General features: G+C 30.1%; 2 protein-coding genes across 7 annotated transcripts in view; one reads left to right on the forward strand and one right to left on the reverse strand.

The window, feature by feature from the left end:
* The window catches only part of LOC143197544 (uncharacterized), a 276,265-nt gene that overhangs the window by 236,338 nt on the left and 15,180 nt on the right, over positions 1-24,747 (forward strand). Inside the window, exons 5-6 of the mRNA XM_076406091.1 lie at positions 11,879-12,088; positions 21,370-21,706. Coding sequence (XP_076262206.1) covers positions 11,879-12,088; positions 21,370-21,706 — 547 coding nt within the window. The remainder of the gene's footprint in view (positions 1-11,878; positions 12,089-21,369; positions 21,707-24,747) is intronic.
* The window catches only part of LOC143197599 (uncharacterized), a 198,455-nt gene that overhangs the window by 115,057 nt on the left and 58,651 nt on the right, over positions 1-24,747 (reverse strand). The window lies entirely within an intron of this gene.

Consider the following 24,747-nt stretch of genomic DNA (forward strand, 5'->3'; position numbering starts at 1 on the left):
GAAGATTACTAAATCATACTAACGTGGAAGCAATACAATTGCTAGACAGCGCGCAGGATGTCAGGAGATTGAAACGAACAAAACCATACGAACATTTAGTGTGTATTATTAGTGTAAACTATAGCTATAAGTTAATAATTAATAAATAATTGCAATTTTATAATTGAGGAATACATACTGATGTATTTTCTCGCACTCGTCTTGCTTGTTAATTAATCCAAGTACATAGGAAAAGTAGTAATAAATTAATTGTAAATTAAGATTGTACTAAACGTGTCTAATAAAGATGTTATAAAAAAAAAGTAATGGACGCAGTTCCATTCACTTAAACCATCACTTTCAACCATATGCAAAACGTATAAAACTATGTTGTCATGAGAGGATTTGATCCCGGTTATTTTTTCTAATCCCGCCAAAACAGATCATTTTGCAATATAACAATAAACGTGGATTTATAAAAAAGTAACTAAACTAAAAACAAACCGTTTATAATATTAAATTATCACTATACGGAATTTACAAATAATGGTACATTCGATTTAACTAATGTATCTTTATCTAGCGATCTTTTATGCACTCTAATATTGATCTGTCTTCAATCGATCAAAAAGAAAATTGCCAAAAACAAACTGGCATGAAAAGAACATAACGTTTACATGGAAAAATTAATTGTTTCTTCGAATCGCATATGATTATTAGGTACATAAGCTATTTGGAAACAATTTTTTATAAGGGCAAAAGGTTCAAGTATTGTAAAGAGGGTGGAACCTCGTTACCTTTTTAATACTCCGGATAATCCTTAAATTCTAAAAATAGTCTGTTTAAATAGCTAATCTGATTCTAATGCTCATACAGGCACAAATGATCATCATCTGAATTAGCATTGATAGTTAGGTAGACACAATAGAAACGATAAAATTATTTTTAAAATAATACTTCAGTTTGGTAGCACAAAATCCATAAATGTCATCCAGTAATGCATCTGTTATGTATATACAAGTACAATTTTATATTTACTGCATAGTTATATTCTACTACTTTGATTACTGTTTACTGAAGGTGAAATGTTTGTTAACTATTTTGTTAATAACTATTCTGTATTTTTTTTTGTAAAAAAGTTGGAAAGTAAGTTGGAAAAAATAAAAGTTGACTAGCATAAGATTATTCGGATGGAAGAGTCACAGTACTTATAAGAAAATATTATGCTAATATCAATTAATATAATATACTAAAAAATAAACTTGCTACATTGCAAACATATTGGGAGGTATGTTGAAAAAATGCTGATATATAATAGTCTCAAGAACCTTTTTGACTTAATACCTTTATAACCAGAAAGGATGAGAAACAAGCTATAAACCCAATTGTTGATTATAGTGCGGTTAATAGGTGGTTATTTTTACATGTTGATATGTTTGATACATTTTAAAATGTTTGCATTTTTTTATGAATTAAATAAAATTTTTAAACTAGTATTTTCACAACTTATATACGTTCCGAACAATAATATAATGAAAAATAATATTGCAGTAACCCCTGGTAAACTTAATTTTTTTATATTGTTAACATTTATATTATATGAAATATTTATTGAACATCATCTCCCTCGCAGTTGTAAAATAAGTTTGGCAAGTTTAGTGCTACGAAGGGTATCAATATGTATAAAGAATACAAAATTACTTCTTATAAAAATTAATTCCTTTCAATTTAATGAAAAATAAAAAAGACATAACTCATATTTATTTGAAACTGCTACTTGCAAAATAAAAATCTACTAAGTTAAATATGATTTCATGTTTCAGAAACAACATTCTTACAAGTATAAATATTTTAATTTAATTTAAATTTTTCATGTTTTTATATAATTATAGATATTATTCATTATTAGTAAATATTAAATTTATTCATTCAATTCATATTCACTTTTATCATTAACAAACATCTTTGTAGTAATGATAAAATTACAACTAAAAAACAGGATTATATTCCCAAACTCAAAACCTATGCATTCATAACCCTGCCAGATTTCAAATATGATTCCGGCTTAATTACTGACGGAAGTTTCAGTTTTACGAAATACTCTATAACAAAACTACTACTACTACATTTCCGTTTCAAAAGTGATTCTTCTTCATTTAGTCAGTTGACGATAACCAATTTTTAGAATCTACTAAAAATCGTAATATTTGCAAGTGAAAAAGGTACTTTCAAATATCCCGGGATTTATCATCTTTAATCTATAAATCTTGATGCTAGACCGTCATGCCAAGATCGCAAGATGCGGGAGTGGAGGGCGTCTTTAACACCTTTTCATATTAATGTGGCATGGTCTTACTAATATGCGCTTCTAAAGTTAATGAGAATTAAAAAATGAAACGTATATTATGGTAATTTGCATCCAAAAACATTACTCGATGTAAATCGCTACAAAAATAAACGTACTTCAAATATAGGTATATGAACTTAAATCCGGTTAATATTCATACATCGAATGCACATAATAGTTGTTGTCTTTATGTGTTATATCATTTGTAATGAAATATATATTGTCTAAAAGAGCCAAATGCAGCTAAACGTAGCTAAAAGGTAGTCTCCAACCATTTCTGCCACTCAAAATCTGTTCGAAATCATTCAGATTCGATTAATTTAATACCCAATCTTGATATTCAATAATTACTAACGATGTTGCTTTCAATCATCATGATATGACCCTTGATGACTTTACGTAAATTCAATATGAAACACAAAACAGCTGTGAGTTAGCTCCTTGCATGATTGGTAGATCAAGTAGACAAGATTCCTATATAAATAACAAGAACCAATGAAAAGATAATGAAAAATGTATATATCTATATTCTCGAACTATAACGTTGTTTAAATGTAACTAACAACAATACTGTCCGACGTTGTTAGATGAATGTTCCGATTGGATGAATCTATTACTCTTTCAATATCAATGATTCTCAAGAAAGAGTCATCTATATTGTAGTATATACAGTATAGTATCTACAGAGATATCTTAAAATAAATTTAACGATTAATGCGACCAAATAACAAAGAAGAAACTGTAAAATGTAATGTAATGTAATGTAAAACGGCTGCAGGATATTTTTTTAATGCAAAAAGTGGAACTATCGTAATGAGAAAATAAAAAAAAATATTGATGTTTCACGAATGGCTTCAGGCAAAAGCAATCAGGCAATTTTTTTAATTAACAGTTTCACACTAATGAAAGGAATTCATAATGAGGACTACCCCGGTATTTATATATTACTATTTTTTGTCATCATAACAGTATTAGTTATAACAGAAAATTACCGATAGAAAAATATGCGAACCCTAGTTGAAAACAAAATAAATAACCGAAATTATCCAAAATATTTAGTAACGACTGTTACAAAATTCAGACACCACCCCGTTACTAATTATTCAAAAACGCAGCTCAAATTCGATCTGTCTAAAATACCACTTTCACCGCTGGTCGCATGCATATTTGTTTAATTTCCATATTTCGAAGTGAATAGTGATACGCCTTTAAAGCGTATCCGACCATGAGGAAAATTCGCGTCAAATCATTCAAAGCGACAAGCGATAGCGAGAATTTTAACCGCAACGCCGGTTTATTTGCGATATTTTCCCTTTTGAGGGATCCTTGAATTGGCCATTTTTTGCTTGGCAACGCTAATAACATTTCTTTAGGCTCAACCCCAGCTAAATTCTACATTCCATTATAAAATAAATGTTTTGAAAAAGAAAATATATATAGATATATAAGTTTTGATTTCTGTAGGAATGAAAATACACACAAATTCAATGGTTTTGACATTTCTATACATAAAACAACAATTTTCAATCTAGTATTATTGAGTGATGCTCAGTGCTTAAAACAGTTATTTAAAACGTTAAACAGTTATATAAAAAAATAGTATATATGTCATGAAGAAACATTTTAAGAACTTGGCATTTACAGGATTACTTGCTATCCATTTATAAATAAAATGACCAAAACGAAAATTCGTTAGTAGTAACCTTTTAGAAATATGCTTTTAGCAGATTAAAACTTTTAAAACGAAATTTATTAATAAAAGTTGAGTTTAATGAACATTTTAAAACTTTTGAATAAGTGTCGAATATGGGAAGATTATAAAAATGGTGTTGTGTACAATGAGCAAGGTTTGTTGAGAGGTTGTAAAAATATGTCTGACAAACTGTTAAGTAACATACAGTAATCGTCACCAATTCTATTGAGATTTCAGCCGTTGTCGCTGTAGTATGGCTGGTTCTCTTATTAAAGAAAAACAGACAACATGTATGTGAACATACTTGATATTGTTTTGACGGCACTAGCAATTATATAAATCAAATATATTTTTCAATTATAGTCGTACCTTAGTGGGTAGTCCTTTTTGCATATACCACTTACTATAACTACGTCATATTGCCCAATGTTTTCATATTATTTAACATAAATAAATGTTTGTTCCGAAGCAGTCGACAAAATTAGGGTTAATAAATTATCACATTTGTCTTGAAAGTCATACTTGTTCCTAATTTTCTCTGTTAATGAATAATAATCATAACCAACAACGCGCGGGCAATAGACATTGACATGACATGATATGCAGTAATATAGGAAATTTGGTAAATTTCGAAAATGTATGAAATCATACATATTACTGTATGCTACTGTAAGGTGTTTAGTATTGTATAAAATACAAATCTTTAATCGGTCTTTGTCTAATCACAGACATTCTGCTCTAAACATTGTGACATTTCACCATAAATTATTGCACTTCCTAGTTCAGTTCAAAAATAAATTATTTTTAATATTATACTGATCTAGGGTTTTATTAGGTGGTTTCATATATTTTCATCATCGATATTTATTGCCGGGAATGCGAAGTATCAACCTTTAAATAGAAACTTTTAAACAAGTTTTAAATTCAATTGTTCATCAAACAATTTTGAGGATGATGGTGATGCTGTCGCTTCGTATCCCAGTTGTCTCCTTCGATTTCAGCGACTTAAAAATGGTGATATTGATTTCAATGACAAATCAACCAAAAAAGTTCGAAAGCTATATATTGCCAGACCCTTTGAATGAAAGCCCAGCTCAAACTGTCAAACAATTATAGTAATAATTTATTTACGATAAGATGCATCCAAAATGAGGGAAACTGGCAATCATACGAATTAACTGAAGATAATAATATGATCACTTCGCAGTTTCCTTGCTTGCAGAGAAAGAAAAATACATTTCTGTAGGGAACTTTGTCTGGCTATGAAAAGTGAATCTAGTCCCATAAGCTATAGTGCAAGAAATAGTGGGTTAGCCCAGGAGAACCATCCACATGATCCACACCATCACATCCTCGCAATATTTGTGTACATAAAGTTTTGCTGCTAATACCTAGTGAAACTTTTACTGTAAATAAATACCGACGTCAATTGAACAAATTGAAAAATGTATTGTTGAATCCCACCTATAGAAACTAGTGTACTAATCATACATACGGTTTTCTTTGTTCAGATCGATGCAAAATTGCTTTTCTGGCACACCGATGACATGCTGCCAATCCAACATCATCGCATCATTGCATATTTGCATCACCATATTACCAAAAAAATGGGAAAAAGTTGTAAATACTTGTGATTCTTAATGTTTTTAGTTTACCGACTGTAACTAACGATAAATGAACTCCCAAATATTTTAATATTTCTTGAAATGTTTGACATAATTCATCGAGCAATTTGTTAAATTAATCAATATACTTTGAATACTACAGCTATAGACGCACCTCGTATAGTTCCACTAAAATTAGTGATTCTCGACATTCAGCACAAAACACTGCAAATATTTAATAAAGCGTAAAATGCTGTTATTTCCTTGTTGATTGACAAATGCCTAACAGCTACTTTATGGGAAATAGATTCATACAAGGAACAATGGAACGAAAATATTGGGAACTAATTTCAACACTTAATACTATTAATTATTATAAAAACAGTTCATGTAGTAGTTCCTAACAATAGTATTATTATTATTATAGATAAAACATATTATTTTACAAATAATTTTCACCGAACCTCAATTTAAAAACCTTTAACTTGTTTCGAACCATACTCAAAATTATCCAATGTAATCAGTTCGCAGTTGATGATCTTTTATCCCACATGTGAAGCATACACTTGGCTTCTTCGACACAGCGAAATTTTTATTTCAGTTCCGTTTTTAAATTTCAAATATTTCAATATATAACAAATTTCATTGTTCACCCACTGTACACTGTGACAACAACGCTGCAGTTTTATTTACATTCCCAAAGTAGTTAGCTAAAGTTAGTGTTCCTTTATCAACAACCGTATTGTTGTTAGAAACTCCAGAGTTTACTCCGCTACATTCGTCAAATCCCACGAATTATTAACATTCTAATCAGCAACATAAAGACGGGAACGACGAATTCATACGATGCATATCTGTTATGAGTGCTAATTTTGCTATGACTTCAGAAACAAGTATTGGACACGCTCCACTGAAACTCAAAGAACTATATTATATAAGCGATTTTAAATATACCACATGTAATTTCTGTCACATCTCATATGCAGATTCACCACATATGAGAAATCAGAATTCATTCCATAGTATTATTTTAATAATATCGTAACAATTAGTTCAACATTTGGCCATCTCACGCATCCAACCACTGTTGCTGTCCAAAGGGGGCGAATAAGAAACTGACACTGAAACCAATTACTTGCATCTCCAAGTTTTTCCACTTGAACCTTTTCTATACACATACTAAACAAATGGTACCGACCCGTGAACTTCGAAGGATTTTCCTGTTCCAGATGTTTATTAATAAATACTATTAATTCAAAGCAAAATATATGTAAAAAATACGTAAAGAAAAAAATTCATTAATTTAGATTGATCAATAAGTTTGAACAAAAAGTATCTTAATATCATTACTAAAGCCATACTATCCCAGCCTTAAATTAAACAAAATCGCTTTAAGACGCCTGAGCCTGACATTATCCTCAATTTCACTTGGTTAATTCCCTAATACACGTATCTCGATATCGGAGCAATCTAGAGTTTCAAACGAAACTAGGAGCAAATCCAAACAACCAAAGGAATTCATTCTACATGAGAAATAGCTAAAAACACTTAGGATCCTATTTTTTATTACTTGTTTATATTTTGTTTCATGTCAATTGACTCATATATATGTAACGAGATATGGATGAAATTACGTTCACATTTATAAAACTGGAATTAATTGACAACGCAGTTGTATTGTATATAATTTTGTATAAGTTATTAAAATATGTACAAATTTATCTTCAACTTTCTCTGAAGAATTTAGACTGTGTAATTCATATAAAAATGCTACTGAAGGCCATCAACATATGCACCAATCATAACAATGTGGGGGATATCTGATACGATTTTAAATGTAACAGGTCAATTGAAAAGTTCCCGGCCTGACACATAGATGGTGTTACCAGAATTAAATCCATATATTTTTTAGTTAGCTCTAACCCTCAAAAGATGCGTGTATAAATTTGACAGCTGTCGGATCATTAGTTTGTGAATTATAGCATTTTGAGTGAAGCAACTTTTGTTATTGTGAAAAAATTGATAAAAAGAGATTTCGCATGTTGATAAAATATTGCTTTTTGAAGGGAAAAAAACACAGTTCAAGCAAAAACTTGAAAAGGAATTTCACGTGTTGATACAATATTGCTTTTTGAAGGGAAAAATACAATTGAAGAAAAAACTTGGCTTGATGCCGAGTTTCTGGACACTGCCCCAGGAAAATTAACCATCAAGGATTGGTATGCTTAATTTAGACGTGGTGAAATGAGCACCGAAGACGGTGAACGCAGTGGATGCCCAAAAGAGTTTGTTACCGACGAAAACATTTAAAAAATCCACTAAATGATTTTGAATGACCGTAAATTGGAATTGACTGAAATAGCAGACACTCTAAAGTTATCAACTAAACGTGTACATCATATCATTCACAAATATTTGGGTATGAGAAAGCTCTGTGCAAAGTGGGTGTTGCGCGAGCTCACTTTTGACCAAAAGCAACGACGAGTTGATGATACGGAGCAGTGTTTGAAGATGATCAAGCGTAATAAACCTAAAAACCTGAGTTTTTGCATCGATATGAGACAATGGATGAGATTTGGTTTCATCACTCCGAAGTCCAGTCGACAGTCATCCGAACGAACTGCATACGGTGTTTTAAAAATGTGTTTTATTTTGGTAAGCGTGGGAAAACGCAACAGTCGGCTGGCAAGGTTATGGTGTCTGTATTTTGGGATGCGCAAGGAATACTTTTTATTGACTACCTTGAAAAAGGAAAAACCATCAACAGCGACTATTACATAGCGTTATTGGACTGTTTGAAGGACGAAATCGCCGAAAAAGGGCCGCATTTGAAGAAATAGAAAGTACTGCTTCACCAAAACAATGCACCGTGTCACAAATCAGTGAAAACTATAACAAAAATCCATGAATTGGGCTTCGAATTGCTTCCTCTTCCACCGTATTCTCCAGATCTGACCCCCACGGATCATTTCCTGTTCTCGGATCTGAAAAGAATGCTCGCTGGGAAGAAATTTCGTCAAATGAAGAGATGATCGCCGAAACTGAGGCCTATTTTGAAGCAACGGACAAATCGTACTATAAAAATGGTATCGAAAAGTTAGAGGATCGCTATAATCAGTGTATCACCCTTGAAGGAAATTATGTTGAATAAAAACAACTAATTTTGCCAAAAAAATGTGTTTCATTTTGATAGGCCAGGGGCTTTTCAATTGACCTGTTAGATACATTTTAATTACTTCTATAAACAGATAATGTAAGATAGGATTAATTGTGTCAAAAGAACTCATGAATTGAGTTTTAAAATCTCGAAATAAACGTAAAAATGTATTTAATTTAATATATTTAGAATGTTGCTGAAGAACAGGCTATCCATAATTACCTCATAATGGCATACATATATGGTACATAGAATATGTCGCTCATATACCATAATCCTCGTATCAATGTTTTAAAAATTATGCTAATTTACCACTTTTACTGTCTCAATTGGAATTTCAATTATATCAAATTTATTTCAACAATAAAGAATATAGTCTATATAAAGAAAACGGTATACAAGTATCCTGTATACCGTTTGTTAACAGATTTAGTAACAACGGATATATAAACGTTAAGAAAAATTTTAAAATAAAATGTATGCAAATATTATTGTATAATATTTTTTAAATTAATATTTTGTCAACCTAAAAAGAATAATGAACCTTACAATTGCAATTATCGCGCTAGAAGAAACTATCTAATTTACAACAACAGAATTTTTACATAAATTAATTTATAAATTACTTAATAAAGATACTAGTTTTATTACAATAATCAAAAACTGAGAATAAGAAAATATAATGTACTAGACAAATAAATACTGTTGATATAGTTAATTAAATACAGTCGGGCATCTGGTGGGTGATATGGTTTAGTCAATGTAGTTTAATTTGAAACATTTAAGCTAACAAAAATCCCAAATTATTACCGGGAGTGAAGTGCCAATGGTTATTATCTCTCTCTACATTTACCCTCCTCCTGAATAAACGGAACCCGCTATGCTAATTCCGGTTTCCTTTTAAATAAACTTGTTAAATAGTTCGCCGAAAATTACCCCGAAACAAAGTCTCATAAGTTTTACAAATTTATAGCATATTATCCCGGTTACTTAATGCTGATGATTATCTTAGCACATTCATCAACATCTGCACCACACCTACAATTTTATAATATGAATATTTTAAATATTTTTTATATAAATTATTTAATAATTGTACAATCTTCCCACGAAACATATCGAAATTGTCATATACTGAATTCGTCAATTTCCAAGAATATGCATGTATTTTTAGCATAATTCTTTGAATTAAATAAGAAAAATAATCTTTCTTGTAAACCTCTCATAAGTGCGAAAAATAGTTGTCTAATCGTATAACAGAATATTAAAAAATAAAAAAGAAAGCCTGTTAACAAAGTTGGCATGAATATAGTAAAAGAAGTAATCAATTAACAAGTATACAGTCTATTGTATATAGTATAATCTACATGAAAATGAATTGTACTGTATATTAATAGAGTGGAATTTCATATAAGCCTCTAAAATATCTTTCTAAATTGGATTTTTAACTATTTTCTTTCTCTTTTAATGTAAATTCTCCAGCTCAGCTGTATCAAATACGTTGTAGTTGTTATATTTATAGGGTAACTACTTGTTGCGCAACTTCTAATAATTTTGCAAGCTTCGTTTGTTTGAAACTCAAAATTTCATCAAATAATACGTCCAATCATTTGTTTTTTTATACAGAACGTATGCTATTATTATTATTTAGTATTAAAAGCGCAATTTTTAAACGTGGAAACTGTTACCTTCAGAGATGTTATATTTATAGTTTATGAAAACTGAGAAATTATTCATCTCATTAGAACAGAACAGGGCCAGGCAACTTTTATATAAAAGTTTATATAAGTTTTATGTATGTTTATGTCCAATGATATAAACTAATACATTAATATTATTTTTAGGCATCATTTTTTATGCTATTTTCATTAAAAAATCGATTTAAATAATTTCCCACCCGCTGTGTTAGGTTTGTTGCAGTAATAAGTGAATGGTTAAAACACAATAAGTCCCTTTAATAGCATCATTTTGAATCGATTAACAAGATTAAATCCGAAACGAAGAAGGTTTTATAGCTATTTCTAGAAATCAAATTAAATGTTTTCAGACTGGAAAAATGTTTTCATATTTGTGTCACATCTGTTAAGTCTTGAACGGAAAAAAATTAAAATTGGAAAAGAAATAAATATTGATAATTGAGTGCTTTTCAAAATATTCTCCGGTAAAATCTGTGCACTCTTTCATACGTTGAAACCAATTGTCATGGAGATTTTTCTTCGATACAATTTTTTTGGACCTCATTTGAGGTAACAATGTAACTTGCTTCTCAAAAGAACAAAAAAAGTAATTGAATGCTAAATCAGGACTTTGGATATGGCGGATAAAACATCAGTTCTATATTTCGGCCAATCAAAAATTCAACAAGCCGATGGTAGAGAACTATTCGCCTCTTCTTCGACTTTTTCCAAATTCTCAGAAGCAGAAGCTGCAACGCTCTAAACCCACTTTCGCTACGTCAGCGATAACGCTGAATAATCAGGCAACCTTCTGCTTCGATATGATGCTTCCGCGAACAACTTTTGTTGAACTTGGTTCATGCTGGAAGACCAGTACCTATTCCTGTTTTATTTCGGGCGTCTATATCCATTATTAGCCACCTGCATTAGCTTTATTATAAAACCATTTTTTCGTAAATTGATACCTAAGATCACATTTATAATCGATGATTTCTGGTACAGAAAACGAGTTTGGAGTCCCGAAGCGAACGTTAGCCACCATGGATCAGTTTTTACAGTACTATAGGATAGTACTTTCTGAACGTATAAGGAAATAAGTTTACTGATATGCTGTCATTTCGATAATCCACGTGGAAAATGATAAAAAAATAATCGCACGAACGTATTTATTTAAAAAGTTACTTTCATTATATTTTGTCGAGATTAATTTTTTATGTTGCCGTAAACAACAAAAATTTAGTTCAAATTACAAAATTCTCTGAAGAAGGTTCAAAAATATAAATAATTAAATTTCATTCAAAATATTTTGTTACCATTAATTCAATAATTAAAACATACTTATTAGTAAAATTATAATTAAAAATAATAGACAGTTACACAGACCATATTATATTTTATGCAATGGAATATGTTTCTTTTCAGGTTATCTCTGGATTGATCATTGGCTGGATCAACTCGTTCATTCTCAGCATTCCACCACTAGTCAGCATCTCCTCTTACAAATATGCAGATGGTCCCGGTATATGTATGCCGGATTTTAGCGATGGAAAACATGCATTTGGTTACGCCCTTACCTACACCAGCTTTACTCTCATACTACCAACCACAATTTTAATTTGTTGCAACATTAAGGTACGATACGTGTTACGACTATATTATCAATTTCAAGTTTAATTATTACAAAACTAAACAACAACAAAATCCAAAGATCTATATGCAAACCGTAAGTTCAAGATAGTTATAAAAATATTACAAATAATATTAAAACTGTGTTTGCATTTAAAATACAAGATATAACAAAGAACGGGAAATCTCATATTGCTTTGACGTAATAATACATAGTTTTCTTAATATTAATTGATGATATAATTATAATAAATTGGACGAAATAAATTACAAATTGATAATACAATTCGTCAAATTTAATTCTATTAATTAGTGTAATTATATTTCGAGAATTTTTTGAAAGGAACTCAGTAGTCAAATTCAAGTAATCGGATAACATTTAGAATTTACGCTGATGTCCTTCTTATTGAATGCCAAAAAAATAACCCGAGCACAAAAAAAACAGAATTGAAGAACCATTGCGGCAGTTATTTCGCTTTTGCACTGTAAAATAATAAATATATACAAGGACCGTGAATTGGCTTTAAGAGATTAACTATTGTATATAAGTTCGTATATAAGACATTAAAAACATATACATATTTATCTTCAACTTCGAAGAATCCAGCCAAGAAAAAGTTCGTGGGAATTGTTACACTGTGTAATTCATATAAAAATGCTACTGAAGGCCGAATATATGCACCAACCATAACAATGTGGGGGATATACGACCCAATTTTAAATATATATGTTCCAATGATTCAAAAGTACTAATTTCAACATAGTATTATTGATATTAAATGTTTCTAAGTAATTTGGCAAGAGTTTACAAAAAAATATTATTAAAAGTAAATAATTAGTATAGTCTATTCAAAGTTTTTTTAGTAATGCATCATGGATATTTGTGACGTCAAAATATTGCAATGTTGCCGCATCAACTGTGAGTTTTAGTTCAGTTTGGCTTTGACATGCAAGAAAATTCTAATCTAAATAAAATAATTGAACAAAAATGTTATCAAATATAATTTATTTTAACAATATTGTACATCTAATACACATATTATCGAAGGACTTAAAACTACAATTAAGAACACAGGTATAATAGTTTGTAGGTTAGATTTTGTCTTTTCCATACCATCCATGAGGTAGAATTTCTAGTTTTCTTATATAGTGATATATCCCTGGAGGCCTAATCCACCTAATTAACGATTGTATATCTGCGAAACGTATTTTACTTTCATTCGAGAGCATATTTACATTTTTACATTTAGTTCTTGTTTCCTTCGATGGTGTGTTTACTTGTCAAGTCATCTTGGTATCACTGTATATTTTATTTCTTCTGCTACTATCTGTGTACACCATTCTTCATAAAATTAATCACTGAATTCTGTCTAATGCATTTACCATATCTACAAAACAGTCAGTCTCTCCTCATACGTTCTAACATAATGCTCATGTTCAATTTTGAACAATTACAATCATATCTGTGCACACAAATCTTTCACGCCCTACAATACCATTTTCTACAGTTATATTCAATTAATTATGTGTATACCTTTAATTGTTTCCACTCTCATCACTCTATCTCAGGAATTTCCAACATTGCAGAGCATTATTACATATCCTGAAAGTTTCCTTCAGTCACTTTCACTTTCCCACTCATTGTCCAATTCAAACACTAAACTGTTAATTTCTAATCTGTCTAAAACATGTTCACAATTCCACTATTTATCAATTACTTCCTCTGTATGTCTTATCGAATTCATCCAAACCGAAGGTGTTATGGTCAACAATACATCCTTCCACATATCCAAACAGTTATTGACGGAATATCCTTCTCGGCCAGCAATATATCTGCCATTAATTATTAATAAATATAATGACCAACAAAACCTAATCGAATGCTATTGTAACTTTTACCGGTTTTCATCAATTTTTATTGACTTTGCACTTTTTTGTTACTGTCTTGCCAACAGTGACACAATGAACTATGTTACCAAGTATCATCCTTGGTCTTATTTTATGCCTTTAATTTTATTAAATTATGGTTATGTCGATATAAGAGTTTGTATATTTACTGTTCTTATGCATTTCGTATATTTGGTCTCAAATAGAGATAATATCAAGATAGTGAAGATTCGTCATCCACTTTGTATGTAGACGGGTTTTCTTGGGTGAATCTAACGTATTATTCTTCATTTTGTAATCGATGTTATTCACAGTACTCACACTAATATTTAGCGCTGTAGCAACCCGCTAAAACATTTTCAGTAAAATTGTGGGGACTTATATTATTTAATATCATCAATAATTACCTCTCTAACGGAATTTACCGACAAAAGGGGGCCTCCAATATCTCGTTCCTTCTCGAAATGACCATAGAGTAAATATAGAGGTTAAACTCAAATAAGCGAAATCGAGGGAATGTTTCGCGTGGTCCATTCAATGGCGGCTCTGAGACCATTTTTTTGATTGGTTCATTTGAATTGGCCTATGAAGGCATTTGGTTGGTTCATTTCTATAACGCGATTGTTTGTTTCAGTTTGTTTACTGTTAGTTGTTATGTCTTAAATATAATCACTATTATTCGATTTTAATGTATCTTCATTCTCAAAAGTTTTGTGTATCCAGTGTATGCGCGGAAATAAAAATCAGACGTAGTTTTCCTTGGAAGAAACACCCCAAGTTAGCAAGATTAAGGATTTGTGTGACTTAGCATTGCTTTTACCTGGTACGTATACAATTATTTATATAAAGCATTTGTGTTCATATATATTATTATGTACAGCAATATAACAGAATAAATTATCAACATATTATCCACACTCTAAATCCAAAATGTGACCAAATGATGCAATGGTAAAATTACATTGAAGGTAGATGTAATTATACCACATGAAAAGTTTTTGTTACCCTTTAAAAAGTTGTTTGTAAAGTGCCGTCAATTTAAAACTTAATTATTTTGAACGGGTTTTTTTACTTAAAACAAATGTATATTTGGCAAGATACTTATAATTAATATTTTGACTTAAGGCTCCTTAACCGAGATAACTTTTTCAACAAGAATGTTAATAAAATACACTAATACAAAATACTATAATAATGAAATATATCATATGTTTTAATTTTTTGTTGCTGTTCTTTAAAGTATTACTTTTTGGTATGTTTTCTCCATTATGACGTATATCATACATTTTTGTGTTAAACAAGTAGATAAAATATTAACAGACACAGACTTTTAGCTGTGCTGCTTTGCTTTCAGTATGAGGGAACAATAAGATAGAAACTTCAATACATCTTATTTGAATTGATAGCACTAAAAATATATAAAAAAAGGGAACGAGCTAGAGACAATTTTGAGATATGTTTTCAAGTACATTGCAGCATTTAATTATTTTTTATTTATATACATTATATATATATATATATATATGTATATATATATATATATATATATATATATATATATATATATATATATATATATATATATATAAATATATATATATATATTCTTATGGTCTAGGTTTTTGGATATTATATAATATTTGTATTTATACAGAATTTTATATTAATAAATAGTTTTGAAAAATTACATTTTGGTTTTATATAAAATTTAATTGGTTAGTAGAATGTGACGTCAGAGGTTAGTCACGTGATACGTATGAAATCGTCGACCAATGAAATGCTCCGCTTATAAAATATTTTTATTATAGGTGCCTGTAAAGGTAATTTAAACTAACCAGTGAAATTCAGCGAAATGATGTTCTCAGCGCCTTTCTGCTGAGACCACGCAAAACAATTCTGAAAATATTTGTATTAAGTTAACACTCTATATATTACTCTATGGAAATAACCTATTAAAGCCTCAATCAATTTGTGACCCTGAATATCTATTGTTTTCGGCATTTTCAAAGAGTGTAATAATGTTTGCCGGTTTATAACATGTAGTAATTATAATTGACAACCGGACGGCGACCAGCTGTCAGACGTATGTAAAATTCTTAAAAGCAATAGTGATAGGAGGTTTACTCTTACCTATAAATAATTGTATCTGTATAATTAACTGTAGTTTTTAGATATACTATAATGTTAAAATAAATTATATTTGATAACATTTTTGTTCAATTATTTTACTTAGATTAGAAAAAAGCCAAACTGTTTTAAAACTCAGAATTGATGCGGCAACATTGCAATGTTGCGACGTCACAAATATCCATGACACATAATATTTGTGATTTGATATACAGGGTTACTTTTATATAAAGAAGCATATTTGTTAGGTTTGAGTAACTAAACAGAAGGCAAGAAAGCTTTTGAAATATATTTTGAATTATAAAAACCCGCATCAAGATAACTGGATGAAAACTCACTAGCTACAAAATTCGGCTGCCATTTAAATAAATTTATTTACCATAAATAGTCAGAAATTGTAATATCAGAAATAAAAACAATTGTATAAACATATCCACAAATATACTTTCAATAACGTTATCAGAAAACTGAGTTAAATTTGCATATTTCCCACCTTATTAATTTGTTCTTTCTTAATAAGTTTTAATTAGTCAAGCATTAACCAATAAAATTACAAACACCATATATTTTTTTAGTGCGATATACTTCATTCATTTTTCTGAGCTCATAAATCGAGTTTCCCTAATTAGTTCCCGCAAGTTTAATACGCAACGGGTTTTGTTAAGGTTTTACAGATTAATTCGGCTGCAATAACATTCGAGCGATTACTGAATGTTCCTATTTTCCACATCAACTGACTTTTTTGATAAATTTAAAACTAAACTGTGAACTATAATATATATAATCAAACCAAGAAATGACTTTAATATTGAACACTCATTTCTATTGTCTCTCTCAGTTAAATTTTATGAGAGTGGGTTGAAAAATAAGGCATACTTGCTTGTAGACCAAAAAGTCAAATTACCTTTAAGTCTTCATTTGTTAAATAATGTAAAAGGATTAATTTAAAACGTGGTTTCATGTTCTCGATATGTGTCAAGAAAATAATCCTCATGAAATACCAGCGACTTTGTATTATCACATTTTCTCATTTAATCACATTCTTCTATATATTCCTATGTCTCTAATTGTTTAATCCTTTGTTAATTAATTGTTTTAAAATGAATGATAATATTTATTTAAGTAAACTAAGCTGTAAGGAGTGATTTCAAAAATGTGAGGGTATGAATTCTAATATATAAGACCGAGAGTCATGACATGGAATTGAATGCTCGAACCAAATCACCATGATATACATTGAAAATGATACTTTCAAATCAAGCACTGAATATATATTGTCGATGTAGAAATAAAAATACATATTGCAAAATCAGTTAAAATCTACATGGACATGCTTAAACGAAAACCAGTACCTCACCGCCGTACTCACCAAATAACGGATTATCACTTGTTCTGGTTAACAACTCATGGATTGCCTCAAAAACCAGGATCATCTCGAAAAATCAAGTTACAAAATAACTTATTCGTAACGTCTATAAAATATATACTATGTATTTTTAATAAAAAGAAAATATGGATACATTGTCTAGTGCCTATGTCAAGGCGATTTAAACGGCTGTTTATCGAATTTTCAAATGCTGAAAATAAACACCCCTATTAAGATTAATCGCTGATTAGAAACTATTTATGGTGACAGTACAGTTAATAGGACTCTTATAAATTGATGAGTAATAAAATTTCGTAGTTGCGAGTCTGGAAAAACCATAGTTATTCATGAAACACGCAACCTAGGGCCGATCAATATCACAGACTATAAACACTAAAAACTGGCAAGAATTATTTGAATTTCTTACAAAATTTTTACATCTCGGGAGTTATAGAGAAGGCATCTGTCAAGTATTATCAAACAAAAAGGTTGTTCGCAGTTAAAAGGAAAATGTAATTAAAAAGTGGTAATCATATTTACGTTTATTAGGTGTTTGATGCAGGTATTTTGATCAACGATATCTATTGGTGAATGCGATAAATAAATATAAGTGTATCAACATAAGCAATTGTTCAACAATTGAACCAACTGACAAACGACATAGTTTTAACACCATTTACAAAAAAATTAGGGCTTTCCATTTAGTATTATTAAGTTATTTACTGAATACAGACGCTAATTATGGAAAATTCACAATTATATTTTTGACATTCATTGTTTTTATTGTTTCACTTGAAGAAATCCACTGCCATCTGCATTAGCCCCATTGTCCCAACTGTACAAATATCTCAATTGTTGGTTTTAGTTTAAATTGTTTAAAATTTTAATTTTGATATCAATGACAAATAGCGACTTGAAAAACCAGACAGTTCGAAAAAAAAATTGAAAACTTGTTGGTTGAAAACCCATCCCAAACTCTTTCAAAACTTTCAGACAACTTAGCAGAGCAGTTAATGAATATACCGTTACAATGTCCATAAGAAAATGATGACCACAAACGCAAAAAATCATAGGATAATCCAGGGGAGCCAGTGTTGTTAACACAACATGGCACATCAAGTCGTGTGCATGATTGGTGGCCGTATTTGCTAGTGATAGAAAAAGTTTCCTAAATTAAAATTGCAATAACCTACTTCAGCTGAAGTTAAGAGTAACACTTGTACACTGTACAATTTCGTGTGGTTTGATTGGCTTCAATCTTCTGATTTCTTGCGCGTTGGCCAATTCCTTTGTTGCCGTCACGTTTCATTTAGTAACCTTATTTCATGTATTAAATAGAAATTTTGGATAACTTGGCTAACCGATTTGATGCCGTCATGCATTCATTCGTTGGTTACTTAGCGATAAGCATTGATAATTAATCAAAAAACTTTGTTTATGTAACGTTAGAGCATTAGTTCCGGTTTGATGTCTTACATAGTATAATCCCATATGAAATGTTTCGATTCTAATATATTATTAAGATCTATTCCGAGGTATTTGGTTGATTCCGCAGGAGGTATGGGGCACCCCTCAAAATATGACATTAGGTTCCTTTATTATCACCGCAACGCATTAACAACGACAATTTTCAAAATAATTAAAAATATATTGGGCGTTATGTCACCACTATGGATTAAAATTAAATCCACATATATATGTACTACATATCTGGTACCAAAAAGAGACTAAGCACTGACCTGAACCTAGCTCTTTAAATACGAAGCAAATTCGTGTTCAAAAATCGACTAAAAAGTATTAGTGCCAAAAGAAATTCGTAAATTGGGCCACATACTTGCATGACAATATATTTAATATCTCATTCAATGGATTTATGGCAAGAAAAAATATGAGCCAAATACATTTTTATATAATGTTTATGGAACGATATTAAAATTTAATAAAATTTTTAAATTTAGATTACTTAAAAACACTAATCAAACACTTCTGATACTGACAATAATTATAAAAAGTTATAAAGTTAAATGAATAAATAAATCTATGTGATAACTGGATGTAACCTAACATGTCAAATTACATATGTGTAAGAGGTATTATAACTACACTATATTAAGCTTGACTACACATTACCAGAATTGTGCAAGATACAATATTCAACTCGAATGGGAAGCTCCCAGCGTAGTTTGCAGACCTAACACCTTCTGATTACCACTTATTTGGATCAATGCAGCTTGGTTTTGGTGGTCCAAATTTTCCAGATATTTATTATTTAATACAGAAAATTAGCATCCAGGCAAATTTTAAGTAAAATATCAAAATAAAACATAGAATGTAATTGTCAATCAAATTTGTGAAAATAGTTGTAAAACAGTATATTATACAGTATGTAAGATTTGGGTGCATAGGTATGTCGGAAGCTGTCCAGAATATACGATAAAGAATATTCTGTGTAAACATGTCCAGTTAGTACGTATGCGCGGGGCACTAATTATTTTGTAAATAATAATAGCTACTGTAGGGAAGTAGAGTATGAAGATCGAATAAGGAGACTGACATTGGTACCAAAATAGGCATAATATATAAAGTCTTGAACTCAATAGATCAAGATCTTTAAATTAGCCGGATTGGTGGCGTAGTGGTAAAGGTAACAGGATGGTGCTCATACTGTTGCGATAGCCGCGGGTTCGAATACTGCTGGGGCTTGGTCGTAAATTTATGTTTGTGATTGTTTAACATTTGTAATTGTCCTAGACAAGAGTGTAAAATCCGACAAGGAAAATGATCCCAGTCACAACAGTAACCAGGCTGGGTAAGACCGGATGTCTTCTGGGATGATTTCTAAGTTGGTCACTCGCCATTCAGTAGGCTTAATGCCGAGGACAGTGGTTCGGAGCCCACGTTAAATAGTAGGTCCAGATAAACCCATATACCCATTGGTAAAAGGAAAATCATATGTAAAAAAAAGATCCGTAAATTCAACCTGCAGTCGATCAATGTTTGGGAATAGTTGATCCCTTTTATAAAAAAAAAGTATTAGATATAAATACAATGTCAAAATAAATTGTATTTATTAAGATTTTTATTTTAATATTTTATTTATATTATTTGTGAGTATGTTATAACTATGTCTTACTTAGCTTACTTTTTTATTTTATTAATTTTATTACAATAAAATGTGTTGTGCAATATATCACCAAATTTTCTGCATTATTTATTTACTCCAGAAAGTATAAATCGAAAAAAATAATGGATCACAAAGCTTCAAAACTTATGTTATCAATTTATGTCACACTTTCTATCAACTACGTTTATAACATAAACGTTTTTAATCTTTTGAAATATCTAAATAATCAAAAAGTTATGGGTGAAGAGTATACAAATATGGCCATTTTACATTATTACCTTTAATATAATCTTCAAACAATTCCTATTTTCATATTATATAACATAAATAACCCCTTGTTTCATGGATTTTTATAAAATTAATGCTACAAAATTTGCACATTTTACTAATGATTCACATCTTGTACAGCTATTTTGTGTTTTCTGCTCCTAATTTTCTCTATTAAATAATGAATAATTATATCACCTTAATAAAATTTTGAAAATATAGAATTAACCTAAAAATACTTCTATTAAACCTCAACAACGTTAGCTGTTCAACTCATCAAATTGGTTTAGAGCAAATACGCCTAACCAACACGCCGCACGCACGCCGTTCACCTTTTGCTGTCGTCTCACGTAAACACCTAAAACATATTTTAGAAGTTAAGCGATTTTCCTATTAGTGTTTGTTTAATTTCTACAATTTTACGTATGCTAGTTTTCAATAGACCATTGTAATTTTAAGTCATTCTTTCATAAATGATATAAGAATGTATGTAAATTCATATTTTATTAATTTCAGATCCTCATCATAGCACGATATCACCGCCACCGAATAGCGTCAGCCATCTACGAAGTGACCCTGTCGGCTCAAGTGACAATCACCCACCAACGCAATCCGTTCTTCGTTCCGACCGTGACGGCACCATCAGCGGGCGGACCGAAGTTTCGCGGTCCCAATGCCATCTACTCGGTGTTCATCCTGGTCGGATCGTTTCTGATGATGCACGTCCCCTATTACGTGCTAATCATGTCAGAGACCACGATGCAGATTGCACACAACGGATCAATGGAGCACAGCATCAATTTGTTTTATGTGGCGGCTGGGACTTTATTAATTTGCTCACCAGCCGTTAACGGTAATATTTTCCTCCGAGTTAATTCAACTAAAGCACGTCCAATAGGTTGCACCATACATATATTTATACTAGCTGTTATTATATAACAAAGCAAAAATAGTTTCATAAAAATTAATAATAATAGAGAATTTTTATTTCTGTAAAATAGAAATTTGACAAATTATTTTAAATTTGTCCGAAACATTTCTTTATGAAATATTTTATTATGCAATTTCCTGTATACAGGATGTACAGTTTAACACTATTTAATTTAAATCAGACGAGGCTCGATTAATGCTCACGAAAATAAACATATTCTGACTTTTTTATAACAATGAATTAAAAGAACAAAAGCTTGGATGTTTAATATTATTTTTAATTATAATAATATAATAAACTGTATTTGATTGTGCAATTCTGAACATGCTGCACACTAAAGGTCTTATGACCTTTCGGGAAATTTAATTAAGAGCTAGGGATCCAATTCAAATACTTCGTTTGAAATTGTGTTCGATAGGATTCAAATAAATACTTACAGGAGGCAAAATTTCGGATCAAGACATTCTAGAAATTAACGTTGGGGACTATCGACTGAAAACAATCGAAACAATCGATAGTCGCAAAACAATCGAACTGGTCGATAGTGAAAAAAGTAGTCGACTGAAAATAGTCAAATGAATTCAGAAACAGATGAAGGTATACGAATTCCTTTCGGTATTAATTTTAAGAGAGGAAAGGACGCAGATAATTGTTTGATTCTGTATGCTGTATAGATCAGTTAATTTGAAATTACTTTAAATTTGCATGTGGCACTGTAAAAAAGTAAAGGAATAATGATACCAAATATATTTCATTTCATTCAAAATATGTATCTTAATATTCGGAAATTAACAATGACAAAAGTAATTGATTTATTTCTATTTAATTCCAACGTCTGTTGTACGAATATTTTTTTCAATCATGCCATAAGTAAGGCGAAGATGTACATAGTCCTTTTTGGAATATTCTTTGGGAAAGCACAGGAAAAAGTCCGCTGGACTCTATTATATTCAGAAGAACAGTTTCATTTGGAAATAAAATTATTTTTATATTTTATATATTTGGTTTGATTATAAAGTTGTATTTTCTCAATTAAACTTTATCAACTGTTTAAATGCCGCACCCTTATTAAATAAAATAACAATTTCTTTTATCGTTAATCAGAAACATTTTAAGATTATTATTAGTTGTTGAAACTTCAATAAAAGTGGTTTTGACATTCATGAGGTTTATACAAACAAAATAAGAAAAAGAGAGAAAAGAGCGAAAACGTCAACAAAAAACATAACAGTTGCCAAAATAACATAAATATATTATAAATAACAACAAAGTTATTTTACTCTATATCAATCAAAATGTTGTTTTTTTACACCCTGTTGTATAAATTAATAAATAATATTGAAAATAGAGCTGCAAAATGCTGCTATAGCAATGCTATTTTTTTTCCAATAAAAAAATCGTAAAACCATACTAAATGTACATATAAGTCAACAATTTTTTTTTATTTACAAACTAGTCGAATAAACTAGTCAAGACTGAAACTAGTCGGACGGAAAATAATGACTGAAACGTTCGATAGTAAAAAGTAGTCGAACTAGTCGGGCTGAAAATGGCGACTGAAAAAATCGACAGTAAAAAGTATTCAATTACTAAAACTCGATAGTCATTTTCAGTTAGTAGTTCCCAACGCTACTGCAAATGCTGGGGCACTATTTGTGTAAAATGTTATTGTATATTAAGGTAACCAATAAGTTCTTAGCGAAGCACCACTTGTTCGTTAAATTTAAAGCAAAAAATGCGACGTCATTTCAATATTCAACCTTTCAGCAAAACTAAGCAAAATTTTCATGAATAAATTTAATTTCATTCGAAAATTTTAAAGGCTTGTCAAGTATAGTTAGATCTAATAATATTCGAATGGGGATTTAATTTTTCTAATTGTAAATTAATTATTATTATTGTTGTAAACTATTACTTAATTCAAAAAGAACACGAGTGCGGGATAAATATATTAATATGTTTTCCCAAATTAGAACTACTTAAGCTAAAACTAAGAGTAACATTATACAAATTCGTGTAGTTTGCTTTATTGCTTGAAAGTTGCAAGTTGATTTATTAACATTCTTTAGCATTTTACAGCTAATTCTTAAATTCTTCATAGATCCGTTTGATCGGGTAATCATGCGTTGGTTACGTAACAATAAACATTGGCAATTAATCGAAGAACTTTATTTTGATAGCGCTGGATTACTAACCGGTTTGATAAGTCCAAGTGGACTTTATTATTGACTGATAAATCAATATCTTTCACATTAGATCAAGTTGATTGTATTTCTCTAATCATTATTGAGGAGCTGGACATCCCTTAAGTGATCATTGCAACACAAACTTGACATGGACATCTTTTAAAATTATCAAAAGGTATTAGGTATTATTTCATAATTATAAGTTGACGTTAAGTCTAGATCTATGATAGTGAAAAAAAGAAGCAGTCTAGTAAAATGATAAAATCAGATTAAAATTAATACATAAAAAAATCTCCTATTTTCATGCATAACGATATTATATTTGGTTGCATTGATGCAATTTTTATTATAATATTTTTATTATTATTTTGCTTATAAATGATAATCCAACACTTAATCCTTAGTTAATAGGCATTATACCTATTTACCTATTTAATACCCATAAGCCCTCATTGTTATATTTAAGCAATCAAGTATCTCACATTCAATACTACATTATAAACTTTTGTCGAACTGTTAAATTTTTGAAGATATGAACAAAATATGGAGAACTGGATTTTTATTATGTTGTCTACTATACGATTAATTCCAATCATTCAATTGGCAGAATTATTTAGAGAAATCAATTCTTTAAATTAAATTCAATTAATTAATTAAATTAATATTAACTTAATTCAATTCGACTTTTACGTCCTCTCACGATCATACTCCTAACATAGAGTTCACAGTGGTTGACGACCATTGACATTATATATTGAGTTACATCTTAACATGGTT

The sequence above is a fragment of the Rhynchophorus ferrugineus genome, unplaced genomic scaffold (assembly GCF_030347505.1).
Source record: "Rhynchophorus ferrugineus isolate W39M unplaced genomic scaffold, kcgeb_rfMv2 rfM1, whole genome shotgun sequence".
In the NCBI taxonomy this organism is placed as follows: Eukaryota; Metazoa; Arthropoda; class Insecta; order Coleoptera; family Curculionidae; genus Rhynchophorus; species Rhynchophorus ferrugineus.